At 39.0% G+C, this 22,580-nt stretch overlaps 1 protein-coding gene across 3 annotated transcripts in view; it reads left to right on the forward strand.

Moving 5' to 3' along the window:
* The window catches only part of EVI5L (ecotropic viral integration site 5 like), a 65,569-nt gene that overhangs the window by 16,841 nt on the left and 26,148 nt on the right, over positions 1 to 22,580 (forward strand). For 2 of the 3 annotated variants that reach the window (XM_070739543.1, XM_070739542.1), the window contains exons 4-10: positions 5,388 to 5,612; positions 11,066 to 11,140; positions 13,842 to 13,967; positions 14,205 to 14,348; positions 15,078 to 15,167; positions 18,850 to 18,947; positions 19,301 to 19,361. In XM_070739543.1, coding sequence (XP_070595644.1) covers positions 5,388 to 5,612; positions 11,066 to 11,140; positions 13,842 to 13,967; positions 14,205 to 14,348; positions 15,078 to 15,167; positions 18,850 to 18,947; positions 19,301 to 19,361 — 819 coding nt within the window. Of the gene's footprint in view, positions 1 to 5,387; positions 5,613 to 11,065; positions 11,141 to 13,841; positions 13,968 to 14,204; positions 14,349 to 15,077; positions 15,168 to 18,849; positions 18,948 to 19,300; positions 19,362 to 19,785; positions 19,840 to 20,777; positions 20,811 to 22,580 lie in introns of all 3 variants that reach the window. The other variant, XM_070739544.1, reaches the window with a different exon arrangement.

Raw genomic sequence — 22,580 nt, forward strand, 5'->3', positions numbered from 1 at the left:
TTTTTATCAATACATTTCTAAATTACACTTGAGAAGAGATCGTATTGGATTGATCAAAATATTCATAATAATCCGATATAACCATTCAGAGTTTTACGTTTTGTATAGCCATTTCTACGCTATCCATTAATATATTTTAATCTACATTTTATATTATTTCCTTGTTTTTCTTTCCTTTCTCCATTTGTTTTTTATTTTTTACCCAGTCGTAAAATTTTTCCCAATTCTTATAGAATCTCGAATCTTCTTTATTTTTAAGTTTTTGGACGAGCCTATCCATTTCTGCACAATCATAATTTTTTTTAATAATTTCTCTTTCATTTGGTGTATTGTCTCTTTTCCAATTTTGTGCTATTGTGATTCTTGTAGCTGTAATTATATGTTGTATTAGGTATGTGTCTTCTTTTTTATTTTTCGAATCCATTATGCTCAAGAGGAATATTTCTGGTGTAAGTTTTAATGAGATTGCTGTGATTTGTTGTATCCATATTTGAATTTTTTTCCATAGTTTTTTTTATGGGAGGGCATGTCCACCATAGATGGAAGAAGGTTCCGGCTTTGCTATTGCATCTCCAACAGTTTGGTTTTATGTTGGGGTAGATCTTGGCCAGTCTCGTTGGTGATAAGTGCCATCTATAAAACATTTTTGTAGATTTTCTTTATATGGAACTGATTTAGTAATTTTCAGGTTTCTCCACATTTGTTCCCATTGTTCAATATAAATGCTATGACCTATGTTTTTGGCCCAGGTGATCATATTTTCTTTTACTAATTCAGTTTCCATAGTGTACCCCATTATATAATTATACATTTTGGTTATAAATTTTTTCCCATATCCTAATAATATTTTATCAATTATACTATCTTTTTCTTGGATTCCTTCTTTCTTTTTGTCTTTATTCCATTTCGTCAAAATTTGGGCGTAGGACCACCAGTCAATATCGATATTTTGGTTTCGTAGTTGTTGTCTAGATTTTATACCCTCTTTCTCATCTAGTGTGTGATTATAATTCAGTACTTTTTGTGTTTGAAATAGGTTAGGATGTCTAAGTGCTTCAAGGCTGGAGTACCATCTTGGGATTTTGCAGTAGTGTTCTTTTTTAATTCTTAACCAAACGTTTATTAAAGAGTCCCTGATCATGTGGCTTCTAAAGTATACTGGAGTTTTCTCTTTTTCGCTCCATAGGAAGCTATGCCATCCTTGGAGAATATTATGTCCTTCCAAGGCCAGGAGTCTCTGGTCTTGGAGGGTTATCCATTCTTTTACCCATAAAAGGACCGATGCTTGGTAGTAAGCTTGAAAGTTTGGTAGTCCAAATCCGCCTTGTGTTACCCTGTCTTGTAAGGCTTTAAATCTCACCCTTGGTTTTTTCCCCGCCCAGATAAATTTTGAAATAGTTGTGTTTATTTTGGTGAAAAAAATTTTGTTTAATTTTATTGGGATCGTCTGGAATAAATATAAAAATTTAGGTAATATAGACATTTTGATTGTGGCTATCCTCCCTGATAATGAGATGTGAATTTTATTCCACCTGATTAACTGTTGTTCTGTTTTTTTAATAAGGGGATCATAATTATCCTTTTGTATTGTACCACATCTATTAGTTAGTATTATGCCCAGATATTTTGACGGTTTGGATTCCTAATATTTTTTCTAATTCCTGTTCTTGTTTAGTGTCCATATTTTTGGTTATGATTTTAGTTTTTTGTTTATTGATTTTTAGACCAGCTACCTCTCCATATCGTTGTACTTTTCTCAGAAGGTGTTCCCCTGCTTCTATTGCGTCCGCCAAGATAAATGCTAGGTCATCTGCATAAGCCTGGACTTTAAATTCCTGTTTTTTTGTCGTGAGACCTGTAATTCTCGCATTGGTTCTTATTTGGTTTAAAAGTGTTTCTACTGCTAAGATGTATAGAAGCGGAGATAAAGGACACCCTTGTCGGACTCCTTTTGAAATTTGAAAAGACCTTGTTAATTCCCCATTAAATATAATTTGAGCCGATTGAGTGTTATATATACCGTATTTTTCGCTCTATAAGACGCACCTGCTGATAAGACGCACCTAGATTTTAGAGGAGGAAAATAGAAAAAAAATATTTTGAGCCAAAAAGGGGAGAGGAAGAGAGGAAGGAGTGAAAGAAGGGAGTGAGGGAGGAAAGAAGGGAGGAAGGAAAAGGAAAGCAAGAAATGGAGGGAGGAAAGGAAGGAAGGAAAGAAAGGAAGGAAGGAAGGAAAGAAAGAAAGAAAGGGGGAAGGGACAGGAACAGAGGAAGGAAGGAAACTTATGAAAGGGGAGAGTAAGAGAGGAAGGACTGAAGGGAGGGAGGGAGGGAAGAAGGTAGGAAGGAGAAAGAAAAGAAGAAATAGAGGAAGGGAAGGTAAAAGAGAAAGAAAAAGAGCAAGAAAGAAAGCAAAAAAGAGAGAAAGAAAGAAAATGAAAGAGAAATAAAAATAGAGAGGGGGAATGAAAGAAATGGAAGGAGGGAAGGAAGGAGAGAAAGCAAGAGAAAGAAAGAAAGCAAGAGAAAGAAAAAAGAATGAAAGAGCAAGAGAGCAAGAGAGAGAAAGAAAGAAAGAAAGAAAGGCAACTTCAAAGAAAGGCTCACTGAGCATCTCTCACTCTCTCTCTCTCTCTTTCTATCCCTCTTTCTTTCTTTCTCTTCCTTTCTCTCCTCTTCCTTTATCTCCTCTCTCTCCCTCCCTCTCTCTTTCTCTCCCCCTTTCCCTCTCTCTTTCTCTCTCTCTTGCTATCTCTCCCCCCTCTCCCTCTCTCTTTCTCTCCCCCCTCTCCCCCCTTTCCCTCTCTCTTTCTCTCTCTCCCTCTCTTGCTATCTCTCCCCCCTCTCCCACTCTCTTTCTCCCTCTCCCTCTCTTTCTCTCTCTCCCCCCCTCTCTCTCCCCATCTTTCTCTCTCTTCTTCTCACTTTCTCTCTCTTGTTTTCTTTCTGTCTGGGCAGATGGCTTTGCTGACCGGAGAAGCGAGCGATCCGGGAGTCCGGGACTGTGTCGCTTCGCGCCATGAAGAGGAAACGGCTCCGGCAGCAGGGAAAAGTCGGCCGTTTTCTCTTCATGCCGCAAAGCCACACAGTCCCGGACTCCCGGATTGCTCGCCCAAGGCAGGAGGCGGCGGAGAAGGAGAGGGGGCGGATCGCGCCCCAAGGCAGAAGGCGGCGGCGGAGGAGAGGGGGCGGATCGCGCCCCAAGGCAGAAGGTAGCGACGTTGGAGAGGGGGCAGATCGCGCCCCAAGGCAGGAGGAGGCGGCGAAGGAGAGGAGGCAGATCGCGCCCCAAGGCAGGAGGTGGCAGAGGAGGAGAGGAGGCGGATCGGGCGGGCAATAGGGCAGGGTGGAGAAGCCAGGGGCGCATTTGGCCGGAGGCACCGTGGGGAGGCAGGGGCGGCTGCGGCTCTCTTTACTCCTACTGCCACACCTCCCCCGCCCACCTCCCCGCGGGCTGGCAGGGGGATGGGGAGCCTGTGGAAAAGGGCACGCACGGGTGTATTTGGGGGTGCGCGCAGCTTACGGGGAATGGTGGGCCAGGCAGCAGCTAGCCAGCCAGCGGGATGGCGCTTCCGAGTTCGCAGCCTCCCCCCCCCCCTCCCCTGCCTGCATCTTCGCTCCATAAGACGGGGCTGATTTTTCATCCTACTTTGGGAGGAAAAAAACTGCGTCTTATGGAGCGAAAAATACGGTAGTTTGAATCATTTTTATCATTTTTGGGCCGAATTGCATTTTTTTAATTAATTCAAGAATAAACTCCCATCTTAGGTTATCAAAGGCCTTTTGGGCGTCCAAAAATATTAGTGCTAATTGTTTTTCTGAGTGTGTCTCATAGTATTCTAAAGTATTGAGAATTATTCTTGTGTTGTTTCTTATGTATCTACCTGGGAGGAAACCATTTTGATCTTCCTTTATTGTTTTGTTTAGAATTGGTTTAAGTCTTTCAGCTATTATTGTCATGAAGATTTTATAGTCAACATTGAGGAGGGATATTGGCCGATAGTTTTGTATGTGCTTTTTTTTTTCGGGATCTTTCGGGATTAGACTTATTAAGGCTTGTGTCCAAGATGTCGGTAACAAACCTTTTTCTAATACTTCATTAAATATTATTACTAGGATTTCTAGTAAGGACTCCTTTAGTTCTTTATAGAATTCGGCCGGTATCCCATCTGTACCTGGGGTTTTACTATTCTTTTGTTTAGCTATTGCGTATTCCACTTCTGATTTGGTTATTTCTTTATTTAGTATGGTTTCGTCTAATTCTGGTATCTTCTGTATTTTCGCTTCCTCTAAATATTTATTTAGTTGGGTTTGATTTGTTTCTTCCTTTTGATATAGATGGGCATAATATTCAACTGCTATGTTCTTTTTCCCCCCCAGTATATGTTGTAGTTCCCCATTTTTATCTTCTAAGGTTTGTATGTATCGCTCTTCTTCCTGCTTTTTCAGTTTGTAAGCAAGCCATCTGCCTATTTTATTTGCGTTTTCGAATTGGTATTGATTGGTCTTCCTTAATTTTATGACAATTTCATCTTGTATTATTAGATTAATGTTGTGTTTTATTGTGTCTATCTCTTCTCTTATTTTTTCATTTTGGAGGTCTTTTTGAGCTTCTATTTCTGAGTGTTTTAGTTTACTCTTAAGTTCGTTTAGTTTCCTATCTTTATATTTCTTTTTTTTTTGCTAAGTAAGCTATAGTTATGCCTCTCATAAACGCTTTTGTTGTGTCCCAAATATTCTGAATGGTGGTGTCAGTGTTCCAATTATCTCTTAAGAATAGGTTGAGTTCTTGTTTGATATGTTTAATATAATCCTGATCTTGAAATAACAGTTGATTTATGGACCACCGGTGTTGTCCTGGGGTCGGTATTTTAATTTTCATCAATATTGGTTGATGGTCTGCCCAAATATTTGGGCCTATTTCAATTTCATGAATTCACTTCCCAAAATTTTGGTCTGTCCAAATCATATCTATTCGGGTCCACGACTTTTGAGGTGGTGAATAAAAGGTATATTCCCGGGCAGATGGGTGTCTTTCTCTCCAAATATCTACCAGTCTATATTCCCTTGCTATTTCCTGGAATTCTGATGGTAGTGTTTTCCTATCTTTCGGGGGTTTTTTCATAGATTTAAAATCTTTTTTGATGTCACTCACTGCATTATAATCTCCAATGATACAGATGTCCCCTTTTTGTATCTGTGCTTCTTGATGTGTAGTAATTTTGGATGCAATGACAGCATTGTACCCTGTATTCCTCTTGGTTTACATCAAGGGTTTAAAATTGGCCATATCCCTTTACAGAAATATGGAAAATACATGAAGTGTGAACCAGCTTTGCATAATATCACTTAAAGTATCTTGTAGTCTTTTTTCCTCCATTGCTTAGGAACTCATAAGGAAAGGAATTCCTCACCATTTCCGAGCAATTGTTTGGCAGCTCTTGTGCAGTGCCACAGACATGCCTGTGAAGAATCAGTATTCAGAGTTGCTGAAAATGTCTTCTCCTTGTGAAAAGTTAATCAGAAGAGACATTGCCAGAACATACCCTGAACATGAGTTCTTCAAGGGGCAAGACAGTCTGGGCCAAGAGGTTCTCTTCAATGTTATGAAGGCAAGTTTAACACAACACTTTTTTGTCAAAATTACCTAAAATATATATCTCTTTATATGTAATAGAGGTCTATTTCATGAAATTAATATCAGCATCTCAACTTAAATAAGTTTTTGTTACTTAGAATGTCAGCTTTCTTCATTTGGCATCTCCTTGATTGATGTTAATAATATTTCTAGGTCGATAATTATCTTTGCAGATCATACTAAAACTGCTTTGCATGTTAACTGCAATGAATTTTAATTGGAAAAATAATATTCTAATAAATTATTTTTCTATGTAAGACTATATATGCAGTGAAGATCAAATGCAAGATTGATTTAGGAAATGAATTGTTGTGTAATAGCTACAAATAGTTCATCTCTTTGATATTTCTGACATACTATAAAATTAATCTTTTCAAAAGTAGGGCCCTCCAGGAGTGCTGGAATTTGTGGAATTCCCAGAATCCTCTCACAGTGTCCTTGGCTTTTGTTTAACTAATAAGCCTGATGAAAATTTCCGAAGACCTATCACTCTCCCATTTCATTTTGGTTTTAGATATTCACAGTTACATAATTAACAAATTGACTGGTTTCTATAAATGAAATAGCTTCACTCTTCTTTGATTTTTCATAACAGCTCTGTGAGTTAGTCTGGGTTAAAAGAATGGCCCCAAATCACCCTTTGACCTTCTGTGGTGGCCTTCTGTGGTTGGACACAGATACACGTGAACTGTCCCCATTTATTTTAGTAAAACTCTTTCTATGGTCTCTGTTTCCTTTTTACCAGTTCCCCTTCTCATGTGATTCTTGAATTTTCATGGCAATATTTCATTTACACCTCAGTGTATAACTAATTTCAGGCGGTTCAATAATATTCACACTGAATAATTGGTGTTAGGTATCATTAAGGATTAAGTTACTTCCCCTTTGATTACCATTATTTAGAACATCCAGAAATTTTTCCTTCTTTGTTGTGTCTAATGTATGCAATCTATACCTGAATATTTACAGTCTCCTGTATTACCAAGTATTTTCTTCTTCACTCTTCTCTTTATCATTGTCCCTCATTAGCCATAGTATTATTGTAGATTTTTCATAATAAATCAATATCGGTAGTAGTCTTGTAAATACTATTTATGTAATAAATATATAATTGGAAGAGTCTTTATTTTTTAAATTATATCAATACTGAAAGGTTTTTAAAAATAAATAAATGATAGTATAAACTAAACTGAGAAAGGAAAAGAAAGCATAGAAAATATAAGAAATGAGGGGGAAAGAAGAAGAAAAGAAATGACTTCTGATCTTCATCACAGTACAAATTTAGTAATTCTTCATCCCCTATAAGACTACATGCAAATTCCTCATCTTCCTATAAACCATTCCTTATCCATATGAAACTCCACAAATAGTTAAAATTTCAGTCCTGGTGTCAGCAGAAGTCCATAAAGGTTTCCCAGAATTTTATAGGAACCCTGGTGGCTCAGATTAGAATGCAGTATTGGAGGCAAACTACGCCCACAGCCTGGAATTCTATCCTGATGGGGCTCAAGGTTTACTCAGCCTTCTGTCCTTCCAAGGTCCGTAATACGAGGGCCTAGATTGTTGGGGCCAATATGCTGACATTATAAATCATCCAGAGAGAGCTATAAATCACTGTGAGTTGGTAGATAACGATAAATGCTACTGCTATTATAGAAATGTGTCTGTAATCAGAGCAGAGGAACAAGTACAAAAAAATTAAGAGATTACATTCTGTATTTATCATTATTACAGTTGCTTCCATTAAAAAAGTGGTTTTTTGAATTATAGTGGAAGCCTGGCATTCAAACAAATTAGCCATCAACAGGAACTTAGACATAAACAACATCTACATACCACTGAAAAGAGACAAACTGCCAAAAAGGAAGTAAAAAGATCAAACATTTCCTTATCAGTAATCAATACCCAGATGAGGAGAGATTAACACCAAGATTAAGATTAGACCAACAATCAAGAAACAAAATAGTAACCCAGGGGTCGACAAAGTTGTTCAGAATCTAAGAGCCAGCCAAAAAATTTAGGAGCCAGAATTTTTTTTAAGCAAACTTGGTTTTTTGCCGAGTCTCCACCTGACATCGCTTTCACCCCCTCCCCCCCGGCGCAGGCCTGGCTCCGCCGAGCCGGCTCTGCTGTACTCCCGTCGGGATCCGAGGGGAGACCGTTAGTCAGAAACCGAAACAGAGAAGAAGGAAAGGGAGACCGGGCCGGGGACGCGGGTGAGGGGGGGAGGGGGGAGGAGGGGTTACTGGTCGGAAGTCACCGCGCACGCGGCCGGAGGAGGAATGAACAAAACCTCACGCCGGGAGGGGAGGGGCTTCCGCTTCTCTCCGAAGGCGGGTGAGCGGCCAAGATCGGAGCGTCTGTGTGCGGTGGGGGGGAGTGAAGGGGTTCGAGTAGGAGGCGGAATGGAGGCAAGGGGGGGAGGGAGAGACGCACGCAAGCGCAGGGAACGCTGGGAAAGCAGCTCGCTCCGAGGTTGATGGGCGGAGCTACGGAAGCCAAGATGTACCATTTCTGGGCGTAAACACAAGGCGGGAAAAATATACTGTATACACATACAGCAGTGTTTCCCAACCTTTTTGGAGCCGCGGCACATTTTTCATATTTTCAAAATCCTGGGGAACATGGGGGGGGGGGCGCTAAAAAAAGTTTGGACCAAAAAAATCTCTCTTCCTCCCTTTCGCTCTATTTCTCTCTCCCTCCCTCTTTCTCTCTCTTCCTTCCTTTCTCTCTCCATCCCTCTTTCTTTCTCTCTTCCTTCCTTCCTCTCTTTCTGTCTCCTCCTTCCTCTCTCATCTCTTTCCTTCCTCTCCCTCCCTTTCTCTCTTTCCTTTCTCTCCCTTTCTGTCTATCCTTTCTATCTCTCACCCCTTCTCCCTCTTTCATTCCCTTTCTCTCCCTCCCTTTCTCTCTCATTCCTTTCTCTCCCTCTTTCCTTCCTATCTCTCTTTCTTTTTCTCCCTCCTTCATATCTTCTTTCTCTCCCCCTTCCTCCCTCTTTCCTTTCTCCCCCTCCCTTTCTCTTCCTTTTTCTCTATCCTTTCTACTTCTTACTCTTTCTTTCTCTCCCTCCTTCATTCAATTTTCTCTCCCGCCTCCCTCCCTCTTTCCTTTCTCCCCCTCTTTCTCTTCCTTTATCTCTATCCTTTCTACTTCTTACTCTTTCTTTCTCTCCCTCCTGCATTCAATTTTCTCTCCCCCCCTTCCTCCCTCTTTCCTTTCTCCCCCTCCCTTTCTCTTCCTTTTTCTCTATCCTTTCTGCTTCTTACTCTTTCTTTCTCTCCCTCCTTCATTCAATTTTCTCTCCCTCCCTTACTCTCTCTTTCCTTTCTCTCCCTCCCTTGTTCTCCCCTGGGGCTGCCTGTGCCTGCCCTGCACCACCCAACACGGATGGACAGCCCCCGGTCGTCGGTTCGTCGCCCCCCCACCCCCCCACGGAGGGAGATCAGGCTGGCGAGGGCGGTAGAACTACGTCACCAGCCACTGGAGGGAGATCGGGCTGGCGGGGGCGGCGAATCCACCTCCCCAGCCGCGCGGAGGGAAATCCGGTAGGCGGGCGGGTGGCCGCGGCTCCCTGCGCGCCCCTGGAAAAGCGTACAGGGAACGGTGCCCGGGGCCGCTTTAGCCGCCCCCCGCTCCCCCCGCCATCTCCCCGCGACTGCCTGTGCCGCTGCAGCCGCGGCCCCCCCCCCCGCTCCCACCGCCAGTGCCCTCCCGCCGGGCCCCAAAGGACACTTGCCGATGACGACAGGGAACCTTCAGCTGGGCGGGCGCTGCCGTGCCGGTGCCTCCGACCTCCCGGTTCCTGCTCGATGCCGCGGTTTCTGGCGCTCTCCTGCTGGGCCCCAAAGAAGGAAGGCGGGAAAAAGGCGCGAAGAATGGAGCTCTCCTTCCTGCCTGCCTTCTTTGGGACCCAGCAGGAGAGCGCCAGAAACCGCGGCATCGGGCAGGAGCGGAGAGGTCAGAGGCACCGCAGCGCCCTGCCCAGGCGGCACACCGGTTGGGAAACGCTGACATACAGTACAGCAGGCAACATTTTCTAGGCGCCAGACAACATTTTCTAGGCGCCACTGGCGACCAGGCGCCTGGGTTTGTCGAACCTTGTAGTAACCCAATCAAGGAACCACCAAGATCCCTCCACCAACACTGACAGGGCAGGCCTCTAGTATATAAAATGTGAACAAACTCTATTCTCTAATAGGACTGATGATATTGCCGAGTTTGAAAATGAAATATCTGCAAGAAAACAACCAAGCTCAGAGAGCACCAAACATCCCACAGTTCAATCCTAAGCTACAAATATTTTCTTCTTTTGGATATATCTCAGATTTCAAGAGTGAATGGGAAACATCCTGAGACTCTAAAACAAAGGGCACGATAAAAACATAAGGAAAATAAACTGAAGTGGAGCAACTAATTGCTGTTAAACCCTATAAAATCAAAACATGTTTTTAAACTTTTATTACAATTTTGACAATATAATCTTGTTCCTTATATATCCTATTCATGTCACCAGAAGTCAAAGTTGACTTGAATGCGCCAGAAAAAGCTAACTTATATTCAATTCAATTCAATTTATTAGATTTGTATGCTGCCCCTCTCCGCAGACTCGGGGCGGCTCACAACAATAATAACACAATATAAAACAAATCTAATAATTGAAAGTCATTTAAAAAAACCCTTATTAAAAAGAAAACATACACACAGGCATACCATGCAGAGTGTCTCACATTGGAAGAATACATAAATTCTTAAATTCCCCAGGAGTTGCCTGAAATGCATCCCTCAGTTAAAATATGTGGCACCTTTTTTCAGTTAAACCTGCTACTTAATTCCACAATATTTTCCATTATTTATTTATTGGACTTGTATGCCGCCCCTCTCCGTGGATTTGGGGCGGCTCACAACATATGAATAGGAAACACAATATATAAATACCTCAAAATCCAATTAACATAAATAATTAGTTTTAAATATTCTAAAAAGTTAAACATTTAAAAATCATTCATTCAGGTACACTACAACCATCCCACAGATTCAGTCGCCAGAGGCTGGGGTCTATTATCTTTGTTTTCTAAAATATTGATCTTAATTCCTTCCTACCATATCGCCAATCACGTATCTTCACATTAAATCAAATTTCTCGGATAATCAAGTTCCAGATTCATTACTTTTCTATAGTTAATATTCAAAAAATTGTTGTGGTGAGAAAAAAAAATCTATGGCTAAGTTAATACATCTTACAAAAAGAACTGTGATTTATGAAGCTTTGTTGAATAATACATTGACTGAAGTTTAAGACATCACAAAAATCTTTGCATCTTTTAAAATATAGTTGTGTATATCTTGCTTTAGCTCTTTCAGGTAAATTGATGTCTAAATTGTGAGCTATAAATTTTTTTCTGGCTTACAATTCTTATCTTTCAGGCTTATTCTTTAGTAGACCGTGAGGTTGGATACTGCCAAGGTAGTGCATTCATCGTGGGACTACTACTCATGCAGGTTTGTGCGACATCATTAGAAATCTAAAGGAACATGTGGCAATCATTGTGAGAAGGCGCTTTGTATAACTGCAAATTGTGCCCCAGTTATGCCAATTCCTGGAACAATGTGTCCTCTTCACCCATGCCCTGGTCCTCTCCAGTTTGGGCTACTGTAATGTACTCTATATGGAGCTGCCCTTGAAGAGCCTATTTGGTTCAAAATGTTGGGGCCTGCATATGTTGGCACAAGTTAAGATTTACACATGTGTCACATCTTTCATGGGAGGTACATGGCTACTTATTTTCCTCTGGGTACAATTCATGGTGCTGGTTGTCACCTTTAATTAGGGCCAAGTTATTGAAAGGACTGCTTCCTCAGTTACCTCTACCTAGTCCACCAGAGTAGAAGGCAAGTATATTGAGGGATCTCAACTCTTAGGAAAGTTCATCTAGTGTGACGGGGGAAAGGTCCTTCTCTGTGATGGCTCCCTCCCTTCGGAACACCATTTCCCTCAATATAGATTGACTCTTACCTTATTTCTTCCGGAAGGCCATGAAAACATAGTTCTGTTTGTCAGCCTGGGGCCTCCAGCTTAATACAGTCAAGGTGGCTATGTGATTGTGTGATTACTGTTACTGGGGATGGAGAGGGATTTATGGGATGCAAAATGTTAATATATGCCATCCAGAGTCACCTTATATGAGTGGGGAGGGAGGGGGGGAAGGGAAGAAAGAAGATATTAGGAATGTTTAGATCAGTTCATTATCTTAGATAATATTACAGCTCTGTAGTTTGTAATTTATTTTTATGCATTTTATTTAATTAATCCCACATTTCTTTCAGAAACTCAGAGCAGAACCTAATCACTGCTCCTCCAATTAGTTCCCAAAACAACTAGGTACCTTGCAAAGGCTGGGGAGTAACTGGTCCAATATCACCTCCTCAGTTTCCATGGCTAAGAGTGGATGGCTTCGATTTTCATCTAGTTTCTCAAACTATAATATTAGCATGAATTTATTATTTAAAAATAGGAACCAAACTTAATTCTTGTCTTATGTAGAAATAATTTTTTGTCAGTACAAACGTACTTAGAAGCTTTTAATTATTCAAAAAGTTTGCTTAGAAGCAGGTCCCTAAGTACTCTGCTTTGCGAGGAATTTAAATAGTCAATCTCTGTAGATCAGTTCACATTGCACATTCAATATATGGTTTTAATAATGCTATTTCAATAAACTGTTGAGGCCAAGCTGTTTCAATTTCATATGTTTGTTTCACACTTATTTTTACTGGCTTGAAATGAAAAAGGGCAAGAGCTTATTCTAACCTTTAGAAGAGGTTTGATTGGTTTGTTCTGCAGTCTTGCTTTAAAAGGAAGACTTTAGATCTTCCCTCACAGTGAAATGCCATTTTTTTTTACATAGGATTACAGATCCTTGATAGTCAGCTTGTAATAGGTGACACCTATTGTTTTTCAGTCTATACTAGAAAAAATATAACCTATAATGAACTCTAATATAATTGCCTGCATTTATTGGAAAACTGGTGGGTTTGTGTCTGATTTAAGAGCTGGATTTTCAGGGCATTTATCAATAAATTAGGAATTACAAAAACGTCCCTGACAAAGATGTGGGAAGATATTTTACTACTGTTTCCAAGAAACTGTGTGGTTATGTATTAATGTAGTCAGCAAGGAAGAGAGGGTAGGTACTCAAATTTGAGAAAAAAAGCCAAGTGCCTTTGTAGAAAATTATTCAGGTCTGCTATGTTTTGGATGTGCATGCTTTTCAAGGACAGCATGAAAAAAAGACATAAAATCATAATACATGGTGTAAATATTGCAGTGTTGTATATGCAGTAAATAGATGATATCAGTCGCTTATTTTAATACAATGATTTAAAAGCATTGCATTGATTGCGACGAGTAAATATTACATGCTTATGTAAGATGAATTAATAAAAACATTCCAAAAACAGTCACATATATTGCTTCCTTAATCGCCATCCTATTTAAGACATGTAGTTGTGTTAAATAAGTTCCAATGTATATTTATGCTTATTATTTTCAAAACCATTGATATTAAATAAATATACGGCTTTAAAAAGTTTTCTTGGGTTATTATACATTGGAGCTGAACAATGGAAGCAACAGTTTTGTTAGTTTTGATAAACTGCTTCCTTTTAAAGCAGCAGTGCCCAACTTTTGTGGCTTGGTGGCCTGGCTTGGAAGGGGAGAGGGGAACTGGGCCATACAAGTACAAAGGCAGCCCTTGTTTATTATTTATTTATTCGACTTCTATGCCGCCCAATCCCAAAGGACTTACATGAGTGATGGGCCAGCATGCATATGTGCAGCTCAACATGTAGAAGCAGCGGGTCAGCATGCTTTGAGCAAGTGCCTGCCAGCCAGCCAAATGCGCTCCATCCAGCCACTCAGCCCTAATTCCGAATAGGCCAAGGCCCCTAGGAGGTCAGGTTGGGGAGTTAGACACAATACATACCCAGTTAAAGAACCCTTAAATGAAAAACATATGTTTTATTATTAATCACTTTTTGAGAATTTGAACTATTAAAGTTGTCTCCTGGTTTCTCCTTTTATTTGCTTCCCTTTTAAAAAATGGAGTCCAAAATTAGTAAGACAAATCCAGGCCTACTGAACAGAATGTTTTTGTCCTTCATGAAGTTTGACAGAGACTCATGCACATGCACTGTCTACTTCTAGATGCCGGAAGAGGAGGCCTTCTGTGTATTTGTACGGCTGATGCAAGAGTATAGACTACGGGAATTATTCAAACCCACCATGGCCGAATTAGGACTTTGTATCTATCAGTTTGAATACATGCTGCAGGTAAAGAAATGTCCAAATATTAGATTTTAAATACGCACTACTATCTTTTTAGATGAATTCCTAAAATCCATCAGAAGTCAGAAGAGCCAGAGTTTACTAGCTTAGCAAATAATTAGGAATGTTTGTTGCTCTATCTATTACTTAACTTTTAGAATCCTGCTGAGAAATGTCTTAATGTCTGTGTAGTAATTAATATTAACTGAAGTTTCTCATAACTATGTTTTATGTTTCTGTCAGGAACAACTACCTGAACTGAATATCCACTTCCGCTCCCAAAGCTTTCTCACTTCTATGTATGCATCATCTTGGTTTCTTACACTCTTCCTCACTACTTTTCCTCTGTCTGTGGCCACACGGGTATTTGACATCTTCATGTATGAGGTAAACATGTAATAAAAAATACAGAAGGGAAAGAAATTGAGTGGTCTGTATAACTGATTTGATAGTTAAAGTTTTCACAGGAAAAATAGGATATGATGGCAACAGCTTTCTTATCTTGCTGTACCCTGGCAATAAAACTCTATTTCTTCTTCTTCTAGTTGGGTGGGAAGAGGGGGGCAGACAATCATAGGTAATAATCATTGCTATTCTTACTGTCCATGAATTCATCTATTTTCAAAAGTAATATCTGAATAAATAGTTCAGATTATTTGTCACAGAATGTTCTAGCAATATTTTGACTTCTAGTTCTGCCTTATATAATTATTTTATTCTTTATTGGCCAAATTTGATTGCACACACAAGGAACTTGTCTTTGGTGCATATGCTCTCTGTACATAAAAGAAAATGATACATTTGTCAAGAATCATGAGGTATAACACTTATTGATTGTCATAGGGGTCAAATAAGCAATGAGGAAACAATGTATTAAACCAGCTTGGTGAGGCATAAATAAATAATTTGCTTCTGTAAGTGTAATATAGAATTCTTGTTATAACTTGGTTAAAGGAGAAACAGGAACATTTTAAATGGTGTGCAAGTGGATGGTGGTAGTGGGGGGACTAAAGCATTAGATTTCCTTCACATGGGAAGGATTGTTTAACCTTTATTGTAAACCATAGTAAATTCAATTACAGGTGGAGTCTATCTAAATTTTGTAATGTCTTTTAGGGATTGGAAATAATCTTCCGTGTAGGAATGGCTCTTCTGCAATTCAACCAAGCTGAACTGATGCAACTGGACATGGAAGGAATGTCGCAGGTCAGTTCTATCATACATTGTGGGACTAGAAGAAAGATTATTCAGTGTTAATACAACAAACTTTCAGAGAAGAAAAACTTAAAAGACCCAAGGCCTGCCTCTTTTCTGAACTGATGTTCAATGTTGTTGCATGTGATGAGGGAGTATCACTGGTTTTAATCTCTGGCTACAAAGACTTAGAAAGTGGTTTCAGAACTTCAGCCTGAGGCATCCAGACTGTCCAGAGTAAGAGAGATGGAGAAGCAATGAGTCATCTACCCCCTACCTGTGTATTTTATTCTTTCTTCTATTTAGACAAGGTATTTCATGTCTTTCCCCCCCTTTTTTGGCAGTATATCAATATGCCAAATATTGAGAACATCCATTAACTGCCTACAGGTAATCTTTGACTTAGGGGTACAGTTAGGACTGAAATTTTTATCATAAGTTGTGGTGATCATAAAAGGAGTAACCATGCAATCAAACCCGATTTTACTAGCATTTTTACCAAGGTTGTTAAGTGAATCCTGCTTTCCTAATTGATTTTTTTTGTCAGAAACCAATTAGGAAGGTCGCAAATCACACTCATTTGGTAGCAGGATGATTTAACTGATTGTAAATGTGAGTCAGGGCCAAGTGCCCAAATTCCAAATTCCAAATCACTTGACATCGAAGTGGTGTGGTGATTGTAAAAGTGAGGACAGGTTGCAAATCAGTTTTTTTTTCCTGAGGCCTTTCATAACTTTGAACAGTCCTTAAATGAATGTTTGCAAGTCAAAGATTATCTATACTATATACCATGTAGAGATTCCTGAGAATCATATAGGTTTAGATTAGAGGTGGGTTCCTCCCGTTTCGGAACAGTTCTATGGAACTGGTAGTAATTTGGTGACCTGGGTCTCTGGAACTGGCAATGACCCAGGCCTGCCACGCTCTCGAACCAGCTCTTCCAGCAGAGCCATAAGCACCACCTTTTGGTTTTTGCTTCTGCACATGTGCAGAAGCTGCATTTTTAGCAATGTGCACGTGAAGCGACTGTGCGTCACATCAGGAAGTGAACTGGCAGTGAGGTAAGTCAGAACCCATCCCTGGTTTAGACCCACTGAGTAGGGAGAGAGCTATGAGTTCTCTCCTCTTCATGGTTTCAAAATTAGTTATCAAATAGAGTGTTTCTCCATTGTCTTTTGTAGGCTGACACGAAAGCTTGGCCCATGCACTGTGTCAGGCCATAATTCAATTTGTGTGGCTTTAACCTAGTCTCTTTTTTTTTCAAAATTTAGTCACATCTTTCACCAATCAGTTAAAAAAACCACGGCTTAGAATGGAGTATGTTTGCAATCACCCTGTAGTAATACTCTTGCTACAACAAAAACTTTCCTTGACTACATTAGGAGTCCATGAGAACAATATGTGGTCAAGATATCTTTCAAAGATCTATACACTGCCATCTGCTAAGAGCAGCTTCACAGGATTCCTGACTACTTTTTGCTGCCCAGCGATGATCTACTGGTCAGTGAAGAGCATGAGATTCTAATACTCAGTGGGCAGACCCAAGCCTCGGGTGAATGAAATCAAGTATAGGAAGGAATATTCCAATAAAATACATATATCTGTCTTTCACACACTCATTTACATCCCACTGTAATCATATATAAGTTCTTGGCAGCTCATAATAATAATTTTTTAAAAAACCTAGTAACAGTTAAATTGAATATATGTAAAGCCCAACAGCCAAAATAAACAAACATACATTTCACAAAACATCTGGTGTCAGCCCTTAAATGCTATGGTAAAAATTCACCAAGTAATTTCACAGGAGTCCAAGTAACAACAGTTTTATTAAGATAAACATAAGATCTTTGTGCAAAGGTCCCCTTAAGGGATAGAGAATACAGTCTCTGAATCGAAAGGGGCAGGGACGTTATTCATGTACTGAGGGTGGAGCTGAATGGCGATGCTAGTCCTGGGGCTGCAAATACAGATGGAGGTTTGCTTGCTTGCCTGTTGCTCACCTCCAGCAGTGCAGCCTGGTTCCTAACAGACTATGAACCGATATCAATCTGTGCCCCAGGAATTGGAGTTCCCTGAACTAGATGACTGGCAACTTACGAAGTTGAACAAATGCATTTCAAAGCTCCAGGCCCATCAAGTTAATAACTTGCAAAATATTCCCATTTGTAATATCGCCACATGGGTTTGTTTGTGCTTAACAGGTGAACACTTTGAGCTAAATCTAGTCTGTATATGTCAGATTTCATCTCTATGGGAAATCTTTTCTTCAAAAATATAGAATTACTACAAACAAGTATAATACTTTTAAGATACCTTCCTTCCCTGCCTACAATATTGTATATTTATTTTTTCATTATACAATTTAATAAAACGGCTGCAAAAAATGTTTTATTCATTGCAACATAGAATTAGAGAAGGAAGAAAAAACTGAAATCTAATTAGGCTGTTTCTTCCTAATTTATAAAATTGGAATATTGAACATTTCTTCATTGTATGGAGAATTATTTAGGCAGAAAAAATTATGATTTTATTGCATTAATATCTGAGATTAACTTCATCTAAATAAGTTCTCATTTATATGATTAAAATACTGCATTCTATCTGGCTCTAGTTTCATAAGCTAATGCACACCATATATTAGCCAAGACGTGTTCTATCCAGGTATTAGCAACATGCGAGAAGTTTTCCTTGAAGCTGGAAGCTATCCTGTAGGCATGATTTAATATTGTAACTAGTAAAAAGCTTTGTTCTGAAACGTCTTGTTCTCTGTGCATTTGTGCTCATGTAAGCATCCAGACATAGAATATTTTAATGACCCATAATAAAAGCTGCCCTATCAAGGCGTTGGACTTAAATTTTAATTCACAATCTTTAAATATTTGAATTCAGTGCATTCAATTTTAGTTTAATGCAAATGGGCCATATTTGGAAGAATCTTTTCCCAATAAGCATTCCAGAAATTAACCATCCCTCTGTTGTCCAATGTAATCAACTGAGAAAGAGCTAATCCTGGATTTACAACCACAATTGAGCCCAAAATTTATCTTGCCAAGCAAGGCAGTTGTTATGTGAGTTTTGCTCAATTTTATAACCTTTCTTGCTACAATTATTAAGGAGTTATTTAGTGAGTCATACAATCATTTGGCATCCCTCACTGACTTTATTATTATTTATTTATTGCTAAGAAGGTTACAAAAGGTGATCCCATGACCCAGAACATGCAACTGTCATAAATTTATTTATTTATTTATTTATTCAATTTTTATGCCGCCCTTCTCCTTAGTCTCAGGGCGGCTTACAACATGTTAGCAATAGCACTTTTTAACAGAGCTAGGCTATTGCCCCCACAATCCGGGTCCTCATTTTACCCACCTCGGAAGGATGGAAGGCTGAGTCAACCTTGAGCCAGTGATGAGATTTGAGCCGCTGACCTTCAGATCTACAGTCAGCTTCAGTGGCCTGCAGTACAGCACTCTACCTGCTGCGCCACCCCGGCTCATATGTGAGTTGCTAAGAGCCCAAATTTTGTTCACCAACTATGGGATTGTAAGTATGAAAATGAAGTAACTTCTTCACTAAATGAATGGTTGTAAATTGAGGGTTACTTGTCCAATAAAAATGTCTGAAATTAAATTTGATGATAAGACCATATGATCTTGATGCATATTCATTTGAGCATTGTCTACTGCAGTATTTTCAGAAGGTGATTCCTCACCAGTTTGACAGCTGTCCTGATAAGCTGATCTTAAAGGCCTATCAAGTCAAATACAACCCAAAGAAAATGAAACGGTATGTTTCAATTTTTATTCCTCATATATAGCTTAAGTACTAAAGAATACGAGATCATGAGGTGGACCAGTTCACAATGTTCGTGTTCCAGGTCAATATATAAAAGAGAACATAGTTATTCTTTCTATCTTGACGCACTTCCCTGAACAAAAACTGGACACCAGATGTATTAAGAAAAATGTGCTCAATCCGTAGTTATGGTGCTGGCTATCTAAATAAAAGCGATAATCTTAAAAATGGATGTTACTTTCTAAATAAAAGCGATAATCTTAAAATGGAGGTTATTAGAAAATACTTTTTCTGCCACCATATTATGTTTCATGCAGAATGAACCCTATCCTCTTATTTTCTAGGCTGGAGAAAGAGTATACTGCAATCAAAAACCGGGAAATGGAAGAACAGATTGAAATCAAGGTAAGACCCCTTTTGTCTATGCCTTGCAATACTGTAATCAAAATGAAGGGTTGGTGTAATGTGTAATGCTCAATGTTATCAGAATAATAATCTTTCTTAAATAAATCTCAGGTCACATTATTTCCTCTTCATATCATCTTGGACATCTTGATTAGTAGCTTTGTTGTTTGTAGTGGGCATATATTTTAAGCATTCGACTTATTTCTGTTGGGGTAATGTGTGTGAAATTAAATAATTCCCTTTTTTGAACTTTAGATCCATCAGTCTGGATGTGGCGTGACTTTTCCTCTTCTAGTTATTTATGATGCTTGGTTTTAGTTCAGGAGTCAAGATTTCAGCATAACGTTTTGATATGCTGGTTTTCATTTGACAAAAGCTCATGCTCACACAGCAGAGCACATGCTGATTCTAATCTTGCTTGCAGAGGCTCCGTACTGAGAACCGCCTTCTGAAACAGCGAATTGAAACCCTGGAGAAGGTGAGAAGTGTACCCAGCCGCATGAGAATCCGCTTCCTCCGCTTCCAGAATAGCTTGGCCACCAAAAATGAGGCCTTACCCAGCTCTCTGTCTCAGTTGACTGTAGACAATACACAGAATGCCAGCCATTAGTCTTTGTGCATCCTCTCAGGGACTACCCTGCCACATGTATTTCTGGAGTCATTCTTAATGTAAGCACCCAAGAGAGTATTTCTCACTCTATCACTACTGGAAATAATTAAAAAGTGATCTGCTGCCAGGATTCCTTAAAATAAATTTAAAAAACCAATATGTAAAGATGTTAGATGTACAGTAGTTTCTCTGCCAATCCAAAAAACTTTTAGCAAATGGTAAAATGGACCCAAAGTAATTTATTTATCTTGTGGTTGATAATGACTGTTTTTCAGCCGTCTTGTGTCATATTTTTACACTGATCTTGTTTTTCTTTAAAAATTAAACGTCTTCATGAAAAATATAAAAACTCCTTGGATGTCTTTTATTGTAGCATAATAACACTATAGTTAACTTGAGGACATCTCGGTTAATTGCTCAACAGAGGCATAACCACCTAAAAGTGTCCTTGTTACTGATGGCTTCTTTCAATTTCTGGACAAAGGATGTATGGCTTCTGAAATGCAATGAGATCCTTGTCCATTGGTGAATAGGCAAATTAGGAATCCTGATAGTTCTTGCAGTGTTAGGGCAAAATTACTATGTGAAGCTATTTCTGTCATTCCTTATGCACAGGAACATTCTTATGATCTGCATGATGGAAATGACATGCTGCAAATTTAAGATAATTCTGGAAGTTCCTTTTCTTGGGGTCTTTTGGGCTCTTTATCTTTTTTCCTGTGTGCTTGTGTGACCCTGCTGTTGTATCTTTTTTCCTTTCTTCATCTTTCCTTCCTTGTCTGGATCTCCTTCTTCTGGGTCTGTAGGAGAGTGCTGCCTTGGCAGATAGATTGATCCAGGTACAGTAAAATATTTTTTTTAATTTCCAATTCTCCTTTTAGTTTTCCATTTCATTTCACTTGAAAAATTTTGTCTCCAACATTTAATGTTTATGGGTAACTCTCATTTAATAAAATTCAGACTAACAATTCTATTTTGGTTGTTAATTTTCTGAAATATTATGCAGCTGTTTTTTTATACAAAACATCTGATTTTGAAATGTTGACTTACACATCACCATTTATTTTAGCATAAGATTAATTCATTATGCTGCTTATACACCAGCCAATATTTCTCGTTCAGGGCAGGTTAAATAGTTTATTATGGCAAACCTAGTTGGTAAAATGTTTGTTTTAGAATTAAATGTTATAGACAGTTCAAACCTTTGAATTGTCCTGCTCTCTAAATTATAATTGGGGATTACAGAGAAGGAAGAACAATGCCACTGAGGTTCTTTTCCCTCTGAAAATCACTATAGAAAGGGGAAAAATGCATTTTTAGGCTTGCATGTAAACAGGTTTAATTTCTTATCCTGGAGCTTCCACATTTTTACATCAGTTCTACCACTAGAAGCTCATTGTACATCGTCAATATGAATGCCATCCTTTTAATTCAACATAGACCTGTAAGGAAAACCAAGGCACTATTAAAACTGTGTAGCTACATCATGGGAATTGTTGGAAGATATGAAAGTGTCCCAGTGGGGCTGAAAACTCTAATCTACAATTTCTGTTGCATATTTTAAGCATGAATTTTCTTTTAAAACACTATAAAGAGGTATAAACATTTCTAAATTTTATGGGGAAATCAGGCCTTTATGGAAGATTGCAAAAAGTAAAACTGGGTACATAGTACTCCTTCTTCCTCCTATTTCCCCCCCTGTGAGATTACTTAAACTGAGAGAGAGAGTGATTGGCTCAAAATCATCCAGATGACTTTTATGCCTAAATGGGACTAGAACTCATAGCCTCCTGATTTCTAAGCCTGCAGCTTAATCACTGCACCAAGTTTATATTTATACTAAAAATAGTTTTTTATGAACAAAATATATTGTGGGAATGGCCATGGCAGTTTGCTTAAAACCTGTGACTTTCTGGTGTCATCCAATGCTTGCAACCACCATTTTTCTTAAACCTCTGCCTGCAACAATAACAAGTAGGAAGATACCATTAGCCTTACCATCAGTGTCAATTGCCTGGAAATTCTGCCATCATCTGCGATTACATTAGAATGGGGAAAAAGAATTTGCCATTGGGAATTTCATGTGATACTTATATACACTGTTTACATTCTTCTTTGTGTAGAGCAGTAGGATTGATAATGCTGGACAATAACATTAACTTGGCTTTCAGCTTGACTTTGCAATAACCTAATTTTTTTTCTGTATTGCTTCAGATTCTGTAAGCAGAGAAGCAGTGCATGAATTCTATTGAAAGTGCCTGCTTTTTATTAAAAAGAAATATGAAGCTTAGAATTTGTGCTGAATATTGGAAGCATCCTTAAAGAACATAATATTGCAGCTGTGGTCTGACAGCTGATTGTTAAAGTAGCACAATAACTAAATGAACAATTCAAAAAACTTTGAATTGAGCATTTGTTGTTTGAAAAAATGATATTAAAATATCCTAAAGAATGAATTTGCATAGGGTTGTTATGTAGGCAGATGCTACAGTCACACTCTGGTGTGTTCTGTAGTGCTTTTTTGGAGATTGAATACGGATGCATGAATATATTGCATAGATCAAATATTTATATCCTCTTGCATATTCATTTACAGCTACAGGTAACAC

Source organism: Erythrolamprus reginae, chromosome 2 (assembly GCF_031021105.1).
Source record: "Erythrolamprus reginae isolate rEryReg1 chromosome 2, rEryReg1.hap1, whole genome shotgun sequence".
Classification (NCBI taxonomy): domain Eukaryota; kingdom Metazoa; phylum Chordata; class Lepidosauria; order Squamata; family Dipsadidae; genus Erythrolamprus; species Erythrolamprus reginae.